The 20,965-nt window shown below is 44.9% G+C and overlaps 1 protein-coding gene across 2 annotated transcripts in view; it reads right to left on the bottom strand.

Moving 5' to 3' along the window:
- Positions 1-20,965, bottom strand: part of GPATCH2 (G-patch domain containing 2) — a 75,844-nt gene that overhangs the window by 20,613 nt on the left and 34,266 nt on the right. The window contains exons 6-9 of one of the 2 annotated variants that reach the window (XM_081124194.1): positions 4,212-4,279; positions 1,673-1,712; positions 1,116-1,186; positions 805-834 (exon numbers count right to left, since the gene is read on the bottom strand). In XM_081124194.1, coding sequence (XP_080980320.1) covers positions 822-834; positions 1,116-1,186; positions 1,673-1,712; positions 4,212-4,279 — 192 coding nt within the window. In that variant the 3' untranslated portion in view covers positions 805-821. Of the gene's footprint in view, positions 1-804; positions 835-1,115; positions 1,187-1,672; positions 1,713-4,211; positions 4,280-20,965 lie in introns of those variants that run through there. The other variant, XM_081124193.1, reaches the window with a different exon arrangement.

Genomic DNA, 20,965 nt, shown 5'->3' on the forward strand with positions numbered 1-20,965 from the left:
TCTGTGTTCACGGTCCTTTCTGCCCAAGTGTCTACGGATTCGTAATGCTCACCAGTTTGGGGAATGTTTACCCAACATCTCTTTCAAAAGTCATGTTTTTCCAGCCCTTCTAGACTCTGCATCAAGGGCTCCGATTAAACGCGTCTTAGACCTTTGCTGTGTCTGTTACCCACCCCGTCGCTTTCCCCAGCCCCTGTATTATTCTCATGCTACGTTCTGGTCTATTTCTCCAATTCACTAATTATCTCTTTTACAGTCGTATTTCTCATTTCTGACGATTTTATGTTTTTTTATTCAATTCTGCCCGATTACTTCTAATAGTGATCTGTTGCCGGCTCGTTGTATTTCTATAAGCATGTTGTCCATAGTTACTTACCATCTGTATACCTTTTATACGGATTATAATTATAATGGCATTTTCTAGTTTTAGGATCTGACGTTCTTAAGGGTACGCTTATGGGTTTCCTATTGACTATCGCTGATGGTCAGCTTCTGTGCTTGCGATTTAGACATTAGGGATGTAGGACAGACTTCACATTTGCTTCTGCGGGCATCTGCTGGGTTCTCCGTTGGGTTTAGCTTGTACAACATGGTACCTGAAAGCGGTGGTGCCTACGTGGGGATGCTAACACCGTGGCCAGCACAGGAACCGTGGGGAGCCGTGGGACGCAGTGGTGGCTGCTGAGGTCAGTGGTCTTGTTAAAACTGAGGACGCGTAAATCTCAGGGCAGTAGTTCTGCTCAGTATTACGACAGCCATTTTCATCTACATAAAAATTAAGTCTTCAGCATCACCACATGTAAACTTTGAAGGTGTATCATCTAAAACAACAAACTGGGGCAAATTCATTGCATTAAAGAAAGAAACAAAAAAAACCACTGACTTGGTAACAGGAAATGAACGAGAACCTTAGAAGCACTTTTTAAGAGCGTATTTTCTACATATGCACTTACATATTGTAAGAAGAAATACTTGTATGTTGCTTTCTCATGAGGTCTAAGTACCATTTACATTTTTGGGAGGGAAACAACTCTACTTTTTAAAATTGAAAATAAAATACTGATTCTAAATCCCCATCTAAAATTCCTTAGTCATGGGAGACGGGGACTGCTTACCTGCTGGCCGTTTTCCCGGAGCAGTTTTTCTTGTGCCCTCTCTCAGCTCGGGTGTCCCTCAGGAGCTGATGCTGTACAAACCGTTAAGACAAAGGTGTAGAAACGAAAACACATTTCCGATATTATTAAGTGTTCTTCTCATCCCGGGGGACGCAATTCGTTCACTTGCATTCCTGTATTTTCCTGTCGACTTCTCACAAAACAGAGACTACTACTTTTGCTAAAGGTGCACGGAGACTCTCGTAAAAATGTTCCTGCGAGGTGGCGACCTGGGGTGACACCCTCGAGCCGGGGGCCTAGACCCCGGTTCTAATCCCGGTTCTCTAGGACGGTCCTGGTGAAAGTCACTCAACTTCTCTGCCGACGGCCTCCACCACCGCGTCCAACTGGGACCTTTGCAAGGCTTTGCCACATATGCTGACATAAATTAGCTCCTCTTTAAGATAAGCTGGGGTTTATATATTTTTTCTCATAAAGCCAACCTACTGCCCCGATAGGAGATAGTTAAATATCGGAAGGAGATCTAGGAGCTTCCTTTGGCGTGGAATGGTCCTTACCTGGCCGTGCTCGGTCCTACCCCCGGGGCTAAACCAGTGGCTGTGGAGGAAGGAGGAGCGGTGTTAGCATGACATGACCTCGCCACGGGCACCTGCTCTCACCGGATCCGTCTGCAGGGGCTGCGAGGAATGTGCTCCCCGCCAGCCACGGAGCCTTCAACACGCTCCGTGTTAATGGATGGCTCATGTAAATCTAGACTTACAGCAATTTGGACAGAAATGTAAGAGTGCTCACAACCCAGTAATTTTCAATTTAATAAGCAAACTCAGTTAGAATTAAATTTCCATTTAATTATGTTAACACAAACTGCTGGGACTGTATTCATTTTATGAATCAATTCTGGTTATAAAATCTACAAATGCCATCATTTGCCGCAACTTAATTATGGCAGCATTACAACAAATTATGACCTTCTGATTGTTGGGAGTCTTAAAAAACACTGAAAAATGCAAGAATCTTTTATCCATTGGCTATGCTCCACAAAGCCCTGGGTGTGAATTCGGGAGCATCGGCCAAACGAACCTGAGCCTGTTCGTTCCAGTTGTAACACCAGCACCCAGTAAACGTTAGGTATGCGCTGGGTACCACGCTCACAGTCACACAGAGATCATCTCACTTAAACCTCACAACCCCGTGTCTACAGGATCCCCGACAGGTGGCGCACGCTACCAAATACGAAGCAGATGCTGGAGACATTCGTTTCTTTAATCGACTCTGGTTGAGTCCAGTGCATGACTTTGGAAAAACCAGACTATCTGTAAAATGGGGATGCGGCTGCTGTGACTGCCTCAGAGAAGCAGTAAATAACATCGAGGGGAGTGGCGCTTATGAAAACACTCCGGAAAGTAAAATGCGCTGTCCAGATAAAGCCTCCTCATTGCCATCACCTTGGAATGCTCACACCTAGCGTATCAATCGTCCTGCACTTTGCGTACGTATTTTGGGAAAATGTCTCCATACGAAAGGGCTGTTATTACCCTGATCCCATGACTAAAGAGTAAGACACGTGGACGCTCAGCGACTTGCCCAAGCGAGTCACAGTAGATCAGAGGAGGACTTGACCCAGTTTCTTACTTATCTCAACATAGAGCGGAAGCCACGTTCACGACAGAGCAACGGGTGCTAAATTCCAAGGCGTAAAAGTATCCCCGGTGAGCGTAACCTCTGATCCGGGCAAATCCTGCTTTAAGCAAACTCGATACTTACACAGAAGGTAAAACAGAGGGCGAATGTTTGCTTTCTGAAGGAATATATCCTAGGATTACGAGTAGTTACCCAGGAGCATTTAAAATAAGTGTTAATGTACATGCGGTCCCTCGGGTAAATGTCCTGTACCTTGGAAGGAGGCACAAAACGTCCTGTTTCACATTCACACTTTCACGTCTGCGCTCGCTCAGTCACCGCCGCTTGTCCACCGGGCACAGCTGGCAGGGGTCACACCGGTGAGAGGGACACGGCATCTGTCTGCCCTCAGCTTCTACCGCCGTGACCAAACGCAACGAGAGGTTTAAAAGCAACTCTAAAGCTACTGGCTAGAGTTTTTTGTTTTATATCAGCTCAGAAAATTAAGAAGAAAATATACTAGTCTTTCAGTGGTCATTGTGAGAGAATAAATGCTTTGCTCGTGTTTTTTTTTCTTTCCTTCTGTTCAAGGGACAATAGATGGGAGGTCTTATAGGATAACATAAATGAAGGAAATAAGCTATTAAAATAAATATCTATATAAAAGTTATATCTTTATATAAATAGCGTTTTACATTATTTAAATTACACTTATATTAATCCCTATAAAATAGGCTATGTCTGAACTATAATTTTTGTTTTAAATTTGTTAAGGAAGGGATTTAAAAAACTGGATCTAACGGGTCCTAATACGATTGCCTGCCAGAGAAAATTCATTCAATAATTGATGCATGTCTTCCCGTACTTTATGGCCTTTCTCAAGTTCAACCGACTTCGAGGGAGACATATGGTATTGAGCCAAAGTCTATAATGTATTTGAGCTCTTCCAAGGAAGATGCATTTAGAAATAGAATTAGCACCTAGAAATTTAGCCAATAACTCATCCAAGTCAGAGCTCAAGTGCTTGATCTTTCGAATTACGCAGTGAGTGGGTCTCTTCCCTCTGTCGCTAAGTGGAAAGACATTAGGGGCCCTCCCAGCGCCTGCTGGACAGGAGCAGAGAGGGGGAGAGGGGAGACAGAACCACTTACCGCTCATTTAAGTAATTCAGGGGGGCCGGGGGAGGAGGGGAGAGCCTCGCGCCGCTCAGTGCAACGGAAGCTGAGTGTGTGGAGACAACGTGTGGATTTCAAGTTCCGTCACAAACACAAGAAGGACCGTATTTGCAGACCTCCATTCAAATCTCGGCATGGGACTCACTGAAGTGGCTCTTGCACAACTGTCGTTGGTACATGACACTGACCCTTTCTTAAGACAGAGGCAAACTAAACCCCCTTTGCGGGCAATAGCTACCCGTTTCCCCAAAGAAAGGCACAGAAACCCCCCAGGAGACAGGCAGGGTCGGCGCGCACTCACTCGTGGTGATGGGCATCCGGAGACACGTGGACCATCCTCTTGCTGCTGACTGGCCCGGGAGAGGTGCCCTGAAAGGACAAGTAAAGCGAAAGGCGAGTCACGGAGGCGTCTCCGGAAGGACCGTGAGGAGCAGAGACGCCTCAGCGTCCAAACGAAATTTCACGGCGCAAAGGATGCGCCCAGGACCAACGGATGCACCTGTAATTAATCCCCAAACGTAAACCGTGTGCACTGGAACGCACACACTTAGACGCATACAAAACCTTGAGGGCGTGAGGACACCGGTCCTCTCTAGAGTTTCCCCGCAAAGTGAGGAATTATCTGCGTGTTTACACTTCATACACAACAAGACGTAATCTCGCCAATTACTTTTTATTTCTGTGTTTCTAAATAAAATTTAGAAATCTGATAATGAAAGGTTCAGGGATATTTTCGTAATGAAACCTACTCCCATTCAAAAAATAAAATAAAAAAATTCACCGCCCCACCTTGTAGAAGGCTCGCAGCGAGGATATAAGCAGCACCGCGCAACGGAAGGCCTGTCCTGTAATAAAAATAAAATCCCTCTAGCTACAGAAACGCCATTTAGAGTATAGAATCAATAAAAGGCTCGATCAGGCAGAAGGATGCCATAGCGATTGGGGGGAAACAACATCTGACATTTTCAAAAAGCTGCCTCTTCCTGTGTCACTCGGGTAGCGAGGAGGCCCGTGTGCAGCTGGAAATTCCAGGAGGAGCGGACGCTGCGCGCGTGCTGGGGTTGGTGACATTACCCAGCCCCGCGGGACTGCAGGGCGCCATCCCGCATTCGTCTCAGAATGAGGTTTGCACGCCCTTCCAGCGGGAATCCCGGGGATGCGGGAATCCATTCTCTCCGCCGCGGCGGCGAGGGACGGCGGCCGGGCCCATGTCACGCCTTGTTAAGGGTTCATGATCACATTATCTCGTGGTGGACCTGGCACTTTTATTCAGTTTACAGTGTGTTCCGTGCACGGGCAACTTATTTCCTTTGCCAGGGCTGCTGACAACCTTTTCCACACTATATTAATCTTGTTTACTGACTTTATCTTGGTACAAATATCAGAAAACTGAACTTTTTATCTCAGAGAGAGACTAAACAAGGTGTTGACAGAAGCAGAAGCTATTTTCGGGGCTAAAAATTGCTTGTTTACCCGAAGCGATATGTATGGGGGAGAAATAAAATGTTTAGAGTCTTGCTCTGGTTTGAAAATACATAATCTGAAATTTAATAAGTGAAGAAATTTCACATACACCCATGTGATAAATTGCCAGATGAAAACAATGCAGGCGAATGCAATAAAACAGGATTTGTAACTAATTTATACCATGATACAAATGTAAGCTTTCAACCTAGTCAGAAATAATCATAGTTTGTATTCCTCAGAAATCAGACCGATATATAAAGTATAAGCTCAATTCAGTCGCTGAGCATAACTCACAAAAGGTTTACAGTTGCAAATGTAGATTTTTAAATGACTTTGCATGGTTTACCTAGTACATGGCCCTTTTTTAAAAAAAAATAAAGGCAGATATCCTTTACTGTTATTTCAAGCCAATTTTTGTCTTTTAAAGATATGCAAACAGGTATAATTTTGATTTTTTTAACGACATTAAGCAACTCTGAGACCCATGCCTGATGGTCTTCTCAGGGTCAGTGTCACTGGTCGGCCTCAGGAGAAACATGTTCTTACAGTGGGGACCTTCTCCCACTCCCGTGAGTAGCCCTTGCTGAAAATCTGGCAACATGACCTTAATAGAGAATCCAGCTTGTGGAAAGTAGAACTACACTGGAGTTCCGGTGTATTTTTAATTTGAAAACTCGTCGTTACCGGGATTGCTTATTAGTAGCTATTTCACAGTATTAGAAAATGTCAAGAAACATTCTTACATAATTCTTCCTAAAAATGTACAATTCAGGGTAAGAGAATAATCTTTATAAAAATACCATGAAGCAGTTTTAAACATCAAAGTGTTGATTTCTAGTAAACAATCAAGTATGGCAATCATTTTATTCCCCCCAAAATATGCCTTCCAGTTATTCCAGAAACGTCTTAGAAAGGAATCGCAAATTATAAAAATGACATCTCTTTAAATAGCCAATAAAATATTCACATGGTAAAGGTTATTTGTTAGGAAACGTAGCTTTTATTCCACAAGATTAGGTAGGGAACAGGTAGTCTGTTCATGAGAGTCTCTCCACAGTCCAATTCTTGTTATTTGTTAAAACACTGGAAACAATCATTTATGTAATTAGCCAGTATTTACTGATGATAAATTTAGACACCACACTATGTGCCCTGAATTCTTATGACTCATTTGTTAAATATCACTACATCAATAATTGCTACAATGCTAAATACAGTAGGTATATTTATTTTCATTACCTACGTTTATTACACAAATTATTAAGTAAGAAAAATATACACTCAAAGCTAGAACCGAATGGATGGTCTCTAGATACCATAACCTTTAGGTCAACTTCCGGCCTTTTTAGATGGTGAAATAAACTACAATATTAAAAGAGCACATGGGTCTTAGATTCTGCCTTTGTTATTTACAATAAAATTATCAGCCTCAGAAAAAAGGAATGTAGTGGTGACATGAACTTAACAACAGTTATCCAAGTACCATCAAAATTCATAAAGTCCATAGGTGCCAATACATGGGAAATTTAGCTAAATGTTATCAATGACAAAATGTCTTCTTTTCCAATTTTATTAGATACATTAAAAGGAATTTATTATTCTTTCTATGGCTAATTTGTTAACACCAATTTCAGGAATTTTCCTAAAAAGATAAAGAGAACTGTTGCCTTTATATCTAATTTTCACTGTTTTTACCGAACCCACCGCATCCCATCCCATTCTTCTACAGTTAGATAGTTGAATGAATGACTTCCCAAACCACATGCAGTTATCTGAAGCACAGTGGTCTTCTGGGGTTAGAACAGGGTTTCTTCAGTACGGTGATGCTCTACTCACGCTGTCCTTCCATGTGGGTGACGCTCTACTCACTCTCCTTCCATGTGGGTGACGCTCTACTCACTCTCCTTCCATGTGGGTGACGCTCTACTCACTCTCCTCCCATACGGGTGACGCTCTACTCACTCTCCTTCCATGTGGGTGACGCTCTACTCACTCTCCTTCCATGTGGGTGACGCTCTACTCACTCTCCTTCCATGTGGGTGACGCTCTACTCACTCTCCTTCCATACGGGTGATGCTCTACTCACTCTCCTTCCATGTGGGTGACGCTCTACTCACCCTCCTTCCATGTGGGTGACGCTCTACTCACGCTCTCCTTCCATACGGGTGACGCTCTACTCACGCTCTCCTTCCATACGGGTGACGCTCTACTCACGCTCTCCTTCCATACGGGTGACGCTCTACTCACGCTCTCCTTCCATACCGGTGATGCTCTACTCACGCTCTCCTTCCATACGGGTGACGCTCTACTCACGCTCTCCTTCCATGTGGGTGACGCTCTACTCACGCTCTCCTTCCATACGGGTGACGCTCTACTCACGCTCTCCTTCCATGTGGGTGACGCTCTACTCACACTCTCCTTCCATGTGGGTGACACTCTACGCATGTTCCCAATGGTTAAGATCCCTCCTGTAAACAAATGAGGTGGTGTGTCCCCATATATGTGCAGGAAGCCATCGTCCTTCCTTCTGTCCCACAAGGACACCTATTTTCTTTCAACTCTGCTCTCGTGTCCTGTTACATTTCATTCTGCCTCAGTGTCCGCAGTGACAGACGCTCAGGGTGGCCGGCTGCCATTCAGGAGAAAGCCTTTCAGTGTCGGGAGGCCTGGTCAATCAACGCCGCCCAGCCTCCGGGCTGGAGGGAGACGAGGCCTGGGCCTCCCTGCCAGTTCGTCAAGGCCCCACCGGTCCCCTGCTCCCGCAAGGCCCATTATTAACTTGACTCCATTTCTTTGAAGAAAGAAACAGGCCTTTAAAGCTGAGCAGGCTCTGCAGTGAAGGCCCCCTGGTGCCTTCGACAGATGTGTCAGTCAGACGCGTGTGACAGATATTAAGGAAAACAACTCAACAAAAACGGGCTTAAAAATAAGACTTCAAACCCTGGGGCGGGGAAGTGAGGGGAGGAGAGCAAAGAGGTGGAGGGGAACTTGCAGTTGCTGGTCTGTACCTGTATCTTCACCGAAAACCCGAGCCTAGGAAAATAATATTGTAAATAGTTTGCAGCAATTGATTTTAATTAATAGCTGTTAAGATGAATGAGTGAAATATTTAGCTTTTAATCCCATACAGAAGAGGGATTTTCCGAAAGTATTTCAAATGAGGGCACCTGAGCTTTATAAACTGGTGGAAAAGTTGTTATGAGATAGTTGGGAGAGTGAATATAATATTTCACCAGTCGTCTACTCTCACGTCTAACGTTAAGGAATGGTCACAGTTCACAACAGGCACAACCTATGTGGGGGTGCAAACGTTCAAGAAAATGACATTAGAATGACTTTTAAAGCAACATGCAAAGAAAGTAAAAATTACTTTAGAATTACTTTTAAGGCAAACCCAAAACAGCGGACAAGGCAGGCAGCGTAAAGGGCTGTCATTTGTGAGATGAAAGGGAAACAAAGTAGGCCTCTGATCTGAGAGCAACAAGGGGACGGAGCCGCCCCTGAGGGGGGCCCTAGACCACCTCTGTCTCCCTGCTCCAGTCCGTCCTGACCGACGCGCCCAATCCACTTCCTAAACGGCCACTTTTCACACGTCAGTTTTCTCACTCCAGAGCCGTCCGTGGCTCTGCACTGGAGGTAAAATTAAACCCAGTGAGAAAAGCACTGGCAGGCTCTCCAACCGGACCCCCTCCCGATGCAGTTCCTCCCCGCTCCCCAGGCCGTCGCTGCTGCTGCTGGTTCTGCACCCAGGAGGCTGCGCCTGATGCAACTCGGCGCTCTGCGGGTCGCCGCTGCGGGACAAAGCCCTGTCCCCTTTCACTGACCCACGAGCGCGGCGTGGCCTTTTAGTCACCGCCACATTGAGCTCATCTTTTTGATGCAGTGATAAAAGTTTTAAGTTAAGGAACCCTTCTGATTCCAAGGTGTCTGTTTAAGAATAAAATAGCAGTAAATAGTTCATGGGGTAATTAAGATTTTACCTTCATTTGTCTGGATTTCTATAAAAGCGTGGGTTTATTTTTTACCCCAGTGCACTGGGGAAAATCCCGCTCACTGGCTTCAAGAATCGAACACTAGGAGCCCGGGGACCCCTGGTGGGAGCTGGTGAGAAGCGGGACACTAGGGAGGGGTCCGACTTACCAGGAGTTTGAGCGCCAGGCCGTGACCCCCTAGAAGGGGGACTCAGGAAGGAGAACCACCCATTTCTGAGGACAACTGGATTTCCTGAGATTCCAGACACCGTTGTACTAAATTACTAAATGTATACGCTAAACGCCAGTTTCCAACAGAGAAAATGCCTCAACATTTGGAGGTTTATAAAAGCTCAGAACGTTACGGAAAGGTGCGGGATGTTTTCAGCACCGTTCGTGTTTTTTTAAGGTACCAGTATTGACCAGCGGCCTTGCTCTTATCAGCAGAGCTCACACTGGCGAGGCTTTGAGGGGGAAAACCTCTTCTTAGGATCTCTGCTGCATCTTATACTCACAGACCTCACGTTGCCTGAGTCAAGCCGAAGTGGTGACTCGGGGGGTGGGCCTGATGATGTTCCCCCTGGGTGTCAAAGTTAAGGGTTCCAGGCTGTCCCGTTATATTTTCAGTAAGCAATATTTAATAACCTCCTTGGAGGGGCGTGAGCAGAAATGAGCCAACAACGAAAAGTGTGGCCGTGACCATCAGGCATTGATATAATTGGTAGAAATATTATTGTCATTAACGATGACAACACTGCTACTCTTCACAGCTCTCACCTACCTGCAGGGTGTTTTCACAGGCAGGGTGGCCACGGTGTGTAGTCAATGGCGGTCTAAAATATTACAAGAGAATTTCAGAAGTAAACAGTTCATGAGTTCTAAATGGTGCCCCGATCTGAGTAGTCTGAGCAGTGAGAGGAAACCTGGGGCCTACCCTGCGGGTAAGGGGGGACTGCTTTGTCCTCCTGGGAAATCTCCAGCCTAGAATTACACATCCAAGGACACTGTGGTCCTTACGTGTGACTCTAGGGTAACCTTGGGGTGACTTTAAGTAGAGCGAGCTTGGTGGCGCGGGCAGGGCTGTCAGGGCGTGTTAGGGACAGGCTGACGAGAATGACCAGTGGCTCCACAGCCAGTCCTTACAGCCAGGGCAGTGAAACACTGCAGAGCTGGGCGGGCGGGGAGTGAGCATTTTCATAACCAGGCCATGGGAAGGAACTTGGAAAATTAGAGGACTTGGACCAATTTTTCCTTCAAAAGCAGGCATCCGTGTAAATGAGAGATGACACCTTTAAACCAGCAAGGTTTTTGTAAAGAACCGAAAAGAAAGAAATGGAAAGGAGTAAAGCCCAGGGAGACCAGGGCTTTCCCTCGGCTGAGGATTCGCCTTCCCAGCAGGCGTCCTGCCTACGGGGCCTCACAGGAAGCCGTGAGCGAAGAGACTCCGGGTGATCTGGACGCGAGCGTAGGACGTTTCCACGGAAGAGTAGCACATAGACGTCCCTCAAGGAGTTGTCAAGGTGCAAATCATACTAAACTGGTGAAGGCTCAGAAATAGGTCTGGACGCATATATGTGTACATGACATTAGCAATTACTGTTTTTAATCAAAAACTAAACAGTAATTATTTCAAATCTTCACTTTAAACAGGTTTTTTTCCTGGTTAAAATGTCAACATTAGTAATTTAGAATTTAGAATTATTGGCCTATTGGGATAATACTACTGCTAATGGGTGCATAAGCTCTCATTCCTGGTATACACTAATAATGCTCTAAATGCATTTATAGAAAAGAGAGATCTACGTAATTAAGGCTGGAACGCGGCAACACCGTTTTGTGACACTGCCCCGTGACACGATTGTTTCTTGGAGTAAGAGATTAAGAATTAACCAGCTCGGAATGACGGCCAGTGGTGATTCAAGGAAGGGCTTCGCTCTGCCGCCCGGCCTTAGCAGCAAGCTGTGAGTGGCCTCTGCTGGCTGCCAGGGCTCCCGGAGCCTCGGCTGCGATGCCTGCAACGCTGCGGCCTCGGGGAAATGAGTGCGTAGCCACACACGTTTGTAGAAAACCCGCTGGGCGGAAAGACCTGCCTTTTATCAGAGGAAACGCCAAAGTAATAAACACAGTTGTGCAGAAGATGGTGTAAAACACTTTATGATTTCATCCCAACCAAAAGCCATACCTCTTGCAAAATTCCAGCCCATCTGCCAGGATAGTGTAAAAGTGGATTATCTTAATCAATTCATAGAGAGCAATTCGCACTTAAAAATAATCCCTTTCTTGAGGTTCATTACACACATACATACACAGACTTTTTCTCAAAATTAAGTGTATATTTAGGTTTGGCAAACTGGCTTTGCAGGGAAATACAAAGACTGAATTAAAAATCTTTTAAAGAATGTGTGACTTTAAAAAAGGCATGAATGGGTAGCGGTTTATGGAGATACTGCCCTGGAAACAGGGTGTAGCAAAGCAATTCTAAAGATTTCTACATTATTGCACCTGTGTTTGGGTAGAAGCAATTATATATTCAAATCCTAAAACAGCAATTAAGGAGCTTAGACCTTAGTAGTTTTAGGAAATGTTACTTCAGTAATCACAACAGAGAAGAGAAAGGAATATTTCCATTTTTGCTCAGCAGCTTCCTACTAATAAAATTCTCGTGTGTGTGTGATTGAATTTGTAATTTTTTATTTATCTATTTAAACATAAAATTATATGTGATTCGCTTTATATGCTACGCAGTCTGTCCACTTAAAATATACCCCATTAAAAGTTATTATCAAATATGCCTAATGATGTCAAGAGGTGACTACATTTATTTTTAAAAAGTTACTGTCCTCACATGTGACAGTTTCCAGGATATTTCAGCCCTGGTTTCAGAATTCAGCCCCATTATCTTCCTGCTCAAAATTGTTCACAGGGCGAGCTGGCTGACACATGAGATAACCTCCCTCTCACGCGACACCGCTGGGATATGACACGCTGACCTGCATTATTAGCCTGAAATACAGAGCGCGGGACGCGGCTCCTCCCAGGGAATTTGTTTGTAAAAATCCTTTTATCTCTCTGGACACTGAAAACGTTCTTAAAAGTAACGTTCAACTACTTTAAAGGAATTTCAGATACTAAATGAAAATTCTGATGAGTGTTTAGAAGCCTCCCCTCCAATCTCTCGCAATTCTGCAGAAGTTAAAAAAAAAAAAAGAGACATAAATAGAAAAGAGAATCTAGAAAATGTTTTCTTCTCGGAGCTTAGCTTATTGAGAGCCTATTATGTTAAGGATGGAACTTAAAAACCAACAAAAAAGATACCTAATAGTTCTCATTCCTAATGAGAATTTCAACATCTTGAAAAGCTTGATGCATGGGAATTTTTTTTTTTTTTGGTAGTCAAAGAGGTCAGGAGGTTACATGGTAGTGAATATAATTATGATATTCAGCCAACACAACTGACAACATATAATTATTAACATACTTTGGACAAAAGTTCTACAGTGTACATTAAAAACTTTAAGGATATAAGCAGACTAGGGAAACTAAGTGCTTAGTGATAAACTGCTTAAATTATTCAGAATTACATGACCAACATTTCAGCAGCTAAAATTGCTTTCTTTCTGTATTGATTATTTGACAGTTTATCAGAGCACTATCAGTTGTGCATATACTTTTGAACTGCTTATTTTTCTCACCTTTCAAATTGTGGAAGCTCGAGAAATATCAAATGTAGTAAACAGAGAAGCCACATTTTCTTTACAAAATGACATCACCACTTACAAAATGACATCATTGCACTTACAAAATGACATCACCGCACTTACAAAATGACATCACCACACTTACAAAATGACATCACATTTTCGAAATTAGGTCAACCCTTGGAAGATACTCCTAACGGAAGAGCTACCCTGACACTGTAGATGAAATCCTTGGACCAGAGGAACATCTTTCCATTCGACCCATAAGTAAGAAGCCGAGCTCTGCGTCCTTTACTAGTTTAGGCTTTTCCACCATTTTACAACAGAATCCCACATACTGTGCATCATATTTTCCAGCCTGCAGGTTGTGACATCGACTGTGACAAACACGTCGCTGTTGGGGTGAGGCTAGAAGACGGAGCGACAGGCAGTCCTAGAAGGGATTCTTGCTGCCCGGTGCAGCGACCACAGACGGGACAGACCATGGGCCAGGTTTAACAAATTCTAATTCAAGACGCTCCTTACTTTCCTCTCTTTCTCCAGTGTCATGTTATTCTTAGGAACAGAACAGCATAAAGGTTAGAAGTGTGGGCATTTTACCTAGACCGCCAGGGTCCAAATCCTGATTCGTCCACGGTTCAGTTCTATGTCAGACTCAACTTACTCATCTATAAAGTGGGGGTAAAAATCATCCCTATTTTATAGTTACTATGAGAATTAAATGAGATGATCTATAAGGCATATAGGTCGGTTTCCGTCAACTATCATCATCTGTATTAACTGTCGTGAAGTCTAATGCAAGGGGCTGTCTCAATGATAAGGTGACACAGTAACTACTACAGCGGACATAAGCGGGCGTAAGGGGCTTTCGTGGGGTTGGTGGCGTTTGGAAGCAAGGAGGATACATCTGGAGAAGTCGACCGCTGGGCCATCATCACTGCTTTCAGTGAATTACTCCAAAAGATCTTGGTGAGAATTGACAAAAATCGGGCCAGCAGTTGCTCCTCACGCGCGTCTTAGAAATGCAGATGCCTATTTAATATTCAAAACACACCGAATTGTAAAGAAGAGTTACTTTACAAATCAAGTTGGAACTACACGGTAGCCGGTCTAAATCACAAAACCGGATTCAGTCATTTCCACAAAGACATTATTAGTGACTACACAGGCCGGTGCCTCTCTGATGCTTTTCAATTAGTGTAAAGGTCACGAGTTTAAATAAAATAGAGTTAAGCATCTTATCTGTAATGGTCTCTAAATTGAATGTTTTACAGCTGGTTTGCCGACTCTGAGAGCCTAAAAGAAACTCGAATTAGCAGACCTTTCGAATGCATGGTGTTGAAGCAATAAAAAAAAAAAATGAATGCACGTCTTTCCATGTCCACACGCGCACCCCACACCCCCCACACCCATACAGACACCACAGGCACAGACACAGGCTTTCTTTGATTTTACTTAAACAAAATAACAACGAAAAACCCTGGAGGCCTCCCTGGCCGCACAGCAGAGCTGATTTATCTCTCCACGCCGAGTCGCTGTATTTCTGTCGGGCAGCAGACTGCCGCGCCGTGGTTACATACGCGTGTCTGGCTCTGCAAGAACATCCGTCTCTCAGAAGCAGTGGCTCCTGGGTGAACACAGCCACTCTCTGCAAAACCCCCCACTGCCACACACCCCGCCTTCTCACTACGGTCATGTCTCGACGCTACTCGAAATACTAAAATACAAGAAGTGGAAGAATCGTCATTACAATGAATGAAACCACTTCCAGCTGACATCCTAAGGATAGTGGAACAAAAGAGTCTAATTCATCAGAGAACAAACCAAACCCTCTAGGGCTTCAATGCCCATTTAAGCTAAATAAGAAAAAAAGAAAAGAAAAAAAAAAGGAAATGCTTAAATTAATTTGGTAAGCACAACTTTCCTACTCAATAACTTGGATTATTCCAAGAATTTCAATTGACCATGATATAGGAATTTCACCCTATATTCATCAGCTGGGTTACACTAAAATAATGTTACGAAGTATGGAGTTTATTTTGGAGGCGAAATTCATTTTAATAGCTTTACAAATACTCTGGTCCTGTGTTTATAGAACCATTAATGGCCTGAAGGGTCACTTAATTTTGTTCAGTTTTACTTTACTGGATTTTATGGGGAAAATAACAGGCTGTGTTACATTTGCCCATTTGCAGCACACGCATGTCTCAGGACAGATCAGTAGCAAGTGTCGAGGGTCCGCTGTAATTGTTTCCAGGCTGCCCCTCGAAACTCAGCAAATGGGTAACACCCTGGCCTCTCCACTCGGACGGAGGCCGGAGTTGGAGGGTTAATCACCGCAAGGCGCAGGAGAGCGGAACCTGAAGGGTTAAGACGGGCCTAAATCCTAGCCCACGAAGGATGCTCTGTGCCAACAGGCTCTTTGGGCGACCGCAGGCCGAGCTGTGCCCATCGTCTCTACCTCTCGGTGTCGGGCCCTGAGTTTTCACACGGTTGTGAAGGCTCCGCTCTCAGAAAGGCCCGGCTGTTAGGAAGAGTTTTGTGCTGATGCCTTGTCCTGACTACCAGGGACCTGGCTTTATCAAGTCTCTTTCTAGAACCCCCTGCCCACCTACAGGCAGGCGAGACGGCTTATCAATGTGGAGGAGATTTGTAATTTTGGGGGTGGACGTGGGTTTACACTTAGAATTTCTGTGTGGTGAAAATCAAATAGTTCGAGTGGTGAAAGTTAATTAAATCTGTAATTCTACCTAGGAAGAGATTACTACAAACAGCTTTTTCTTAGTAATTCAGAAAAAAAAAAAAAAAATGTTTTGACTAGTATGAGTTCAAGTATAATACAGACGCTAACTTACTTTCAAAATGGGGAGCATTTCAATATTCCTCCAACATGTAAATTCTGGGTTGAAAACGGTTATTGTCTCAGTAAAAGAAGGACCATTTGTTTTCAATCGAAGAATGGCTTATATTTTTAAAAACAGTATATATCTGCTCGATTTACTACCCGGCGATTAACGAGATTGGAACGGACGGACTCCTTGCCATGTCCACACTGGTCCCCGGGTGCTCTACGAGGGCAGGTCAGACTTTCGCTCCTCTTGTCCTACAAACAATTTTCAAGCCCACGCTCAATAAATAAATTTGGTCTCAGCGCTCCCAATCAGGGCGGCCAATCCCCTCAGTAGCAGACCCATGATAAATGGACTTATTTTCCCAAATCAAACACTTGAATTTAAATTCAGATGAGTTAATGCAAAGGTCAACATTGTAATCAGTTCTTTTGATCTTTATAGAATTTCTGGAGTAATACATAATAAATCTGAAACAAGGCAATTTGCAGCTCTGTATGTGTGGCTGGCAATAAAAATCTTAACGATCAGAGCCTTTATGTACTTAGGGGACGTTTTAAAGTAAAGGCTACGGGGAGGGAGAGCTCCGAGGCCTAGGAAACAATGGCAATAGATAACCCCGAAAGGCTTGACTTCTTGATTGTCTCTACAATTTATTTAGAAATGTCTCTATAGGAAAACTAAACGCACAGGTATCTACGCCGACCTCGTGTTCAAAAGAGTCCCTCCTTTGATTATAATCGCCTAGTTTTGGTCAATACGTGGGGCATGAACGTAGCTTAGGATAAATATGAGCCTATCGGGTACAAACTGAAAATGTTGCAGTATCCAAATTAAAATTACATTCCTTCGGAGTGTCTTTTTTTTCTCTTTTTTTTTTAAATTAAAAAGTTTCTGGAGGTTAAACTGTTTAAAAATTAAGTTGTAGACTTGAACTTCGCCACTGATAAGGAAAGTGCAGTTGATTACGGTTCAGTCACAAAGGGGGTCCCAGAGCTCTTTAAATTGAGATTTGAGGAAGGAAAGGAAAAGGGGGAAGGGGAGAGGGAGGCGGGGGGGGGGGAAGAAAAGCAGAGGGACCAACAGACAGATGCACAGAAAGTCGGTGGAGAGACTAGACGGCAGCCGCAGCCCCCCCTGCCGCTGGCTCCGGGGTGCCCCTGGGGAGCACGAGGGCTCCGGGCTCTCCCCACCAGTTCCAGCGCCAGCGCCAGCTCCAGCTCCAGCTCCAGCTCCAGCTCCAGCTCCAGTTCCAGTTCAGGAGAAAGCTCGGGCCACACGGGGCGGGGGGGGGGGAGCGGCTTTCAACAGGCGTTTGGATTTCACTTTCGAGATGAGCCCTTCACGAGATGAGCAGCGGGAAGGGGCGCTCTGACTTCTCGCAGGGAGGGATCCAGTATCGACAAGATTCGAAGTCCTTTCCAGGATTACGTAGCCGAAAAGGGGCGGAAAGAGCCTCTGATGTCGTCTCTCTTCAGACCTATCCCAGGGGTGGTGGCCCCAAAGGATACCCTTGCTGCTGGCTCTAAGGATGGAGAGGGCCTAGGGCCTCCTACGAAGGCTGTGATGTGATTTGGGGGGAGACCCTATGACGACAGTTATGACCCTAACTGGATCCAAAACCCTCTTGCCTACTAAGGCCCCCCACCAGGGACTAAACGCTCCAAATGAAAGACAGAAGCCCAGGAAGGGCGGAGTGACGCTCAGTATCTCTCACTAGGGAAGTCGTCTTCCCACGGAGCTTCTCGTTTTCCCCGGGTGTGTTGATGTCCTGTCCCAGGCTACGATGCGGCCTACGGCTTGGCAGCATTTAAATTTGGTGACTTGTTCAAAAGATTCGTACGAGCTTAAAAAAAAACGCCAGCTATAAACAGAATATTTGGAATATTTACGGGCTTTTATTGAATGGGTTCAAGAACTGGAAATCACAGCTTGGGGATGGTGTTCCATGCTCTTTAAGAAAAACCAAAAAAAACCAACAAAATCACCCGAAGCGTTCACACCTGAACAGGTATGCAGCTGCTCTTTCTTTCTCTCCCCCTTTGCCTAATAATATCTAAACACCTTCTTTCCAAAACCCTTAAGTCGGCCTCCTCGCGGCTGCTCCGTGGGTGAGCTCTGAAAGGAATAACTGTCTAGGCCCCAGTTTCGGCTTCCTGGCTTCCTTTTGGAGTCGATGGGTAGTTTTAATTCTGTGTCAAATATGCACGAATAGAGCCAGATTTTGCACAAAAGACCCATCGATTCAGAGCTGAGTCGCACAACTCAGTTTCCTGTCTCCTTACGGGCCAACCTCGTGAGCGTCCCACTGTCCTCCTCTGGACTCTGAGGATGTTCCCGTCTCACCGCCCAGGACCTGAGACTTAGGGGCAGCCTGGTTTAGGGGCGAGAGCCTCGGTTCCGTGGCTAAGACGGGCCCCTGCTCGTGAGCCGTGACACAGGGCAGGTTTCTCATCTCTCCAAGCCTCAGATTCCTCGGCGATGGGGAATATGTGTTTTGTAAAGCATATGCAACTGACCTTTTCACTTAAAAAATAACAACTGGTTTTTATAGGCTGTGATGGGGCTTGAAGATGTACATAAATAAATACCTAGTGAAAGAACCACACTATACGAGAGGCTCAACAACAACAAGTCCTACTATTCATTTATTCACCAAATATTTACGGACACCTGTGTGTTATTTGGAGCGTAGCTGATTCACTGGCTTTAATAAGACCTAGCTGAAGGTGCCCGAGGCCTAATACAGGTGTCGTACCTGTTTACCTGTTCCGGAGGCAGGGAAGGTAGTGACAGGCGCCGGGGGGCCGTGGGGTCCAGCCGGGCAGTGATGGAGCGTCCCCCTGTTACGGCGCCATCATAAATTATGTGACCACGCGTGGCCAGGCCGCAATGGGGCTCCAAAAACAGGCCGAGGCTGCCCGGGGCCCGGAGACAAATGGCCCGCGTCCCAGTAGGAGGGAACGGTGTTGCTGACGGGAATTTTCACCTGGCCACTGCGGGCGACGCCGGGTCTGCGCGGGTCTGCGGGGACCAGGGACGAAACGCACTGCGCTTTGGCTGGGACAGGGGCCGTTCCATCAGGACGCGGCGGCGCCGAGGGAGGGATGTGCCCGAGTCCCTGCCTCGAGGCCGGCGATTTATTAGAAGGAAAGACACATGAGCGATGGCCCCTCCGAGGCCTGGGCCCTGGGACCGAGCCTGCGCTCAGGAGGGACACGCGCCTCGGAAGTCTTTCCCTTTAGTCTTCTCAGCAGCTAAAGGGAACCTGAATGACATAATTACCGGTTCATCTGAAAGTGTATGTTTAAGTGATAATAACAGTGAAAATCATAAAGCAAAAGCATAACTGATCCGAGGGCCCCGCTGTCTATTATTCATGAGTTCATTTTTCTTAAGGACCAACACCAGGTCGAAAATGTTAGGAAATAGTTGTAGGGTGTTTCCCCTTAAAAGATGGAAAATAAATAGAGAAAAGAAAAAAAAAAAGTAATAAAAAACACACTAGGAAAATGTTTATCATCTTTATTAAAGATGTCTGTGGTTAATAGAAAAAGTCCTATCAGCTACTAAATTTTCATTTTAAAAACATCATAATCACCATAGAGACAGCATACAAAATACGTACATAGTTACATGGTCTTCATAAATGAATGTTCTGTCTCTATTTTTAAAAATTTGATATGCCTCTAAGGGGGAGAACAGCCGACCCAAGAATAATATTGAGCTGATTACTCTTATCACAGCCACTCAAGTGAATATCGCTTTATTTTAAGTCAAACTTACTATTACCATAAAGAATATGTATGCATATGTCAAGGATAGCAAAGTACTTAGGGGATTTAGGCAATACTTTAAAAATAATTTTAAAGTTCCGACAATTTTTTGTACTATCTACGTAGCTGTTTCAAAATTAACAGTGAGTTGTATTGTGCCGAAGAAAATCCATTACTCGACAGAGCCTCCTGATTCAAGGCGCAGATTTCAACTGCGATTCAGGTCGCATTGAAATTATGTTCTCATCTGAGACATCATTCGTCCGCACTGGAAAACATCACTAGCTCGGCTCCGTAAAACAGAACTGCCTTTTTATGCAACTGAAAAGTAACCAAAAGCTCTCAAACGAGGTGAAAACGCTACACTGCAGTACCCAGAGGGAATCGAGCAGGGCAGAGCCACGTCGGCCCACAGCACCAAGTGATCAGATACCTGCCTACAATGATGGACAGCTCTGGCCTAGCGAACAGGCAAAAAAAATCCCATTTACTCTCGTCCAGATGGGACCAACTGGACGCTTCAGCGCAAACAACTCATCCTTCTTCGGACCTTCTTGTCCAGCTCTGGAGCGGGCTCGGGCCGGTAATGATGGATATCAAGGCTACAGCAAAGTGGGTGACAGCAGAGGCCTTGTTATAGCTGCCAGTCTCTCAGTCTTGTCATTATTACACATTGAAGATTTATTTGAGTTTATTGTTGTGCACTGGGTCCAGCCATTTGCAATTCATCACTTACTACAGAAAGTTCAGGATAGTGGCCGAAGCTATAATTGCCACCTCCACCTGCTTCTGGAAATTATGAGGTCACCGGCTAGGGCAGCCCAGTCTTCCCTGGGCCCCAAAAGTCACAGCAGCCTCTAGTGTAAGACGCTCGGGCCCTGTCTTCCCCTGAGCACCTCGCGAGACCGCAACAACAATGCCGCGTTGCCTGGCGATTGATTAAACTGTATCTACAGTAAACACGGAAAGGTTACAACCAAGGGGAAGAAGTAACGGAACTGTTAGAGCTGCCACCATCTGAGCCTGATTGTTATTATTGTAAATGCTACAGTTACTATGTGTTTGACTCAGAAATACATAAACCCTTTCATAAGGCACATTTCTTTTATTTAAGCTGACACAATCTTCTAGTCCGCAGAAGGCAAACTAGTCTCCCTGCAAATCTGTTCGGAAAGCGGGTGAAATATAAATTCTACAACAAACAAACAAACACAAACAACAAAAAAACCCACCTCGGTGCTTTGGTAGAACTGAGAGAACAGTTAACATCAAATGCAGGGACATCATTTTGTTT

Source organism: Miniopterus schreibersii, assembly GCF_964146895.1.
Source record: "Miniopterus schreibersii genome assembly, chromosome: 21".
Classification (NCBI taxonomy): Eukaryota; Metazoa; Chordata; class Mammalia; order Chiroptera; family Miniopteridae; genus Miniopterus; species Miniopterus schreibersii.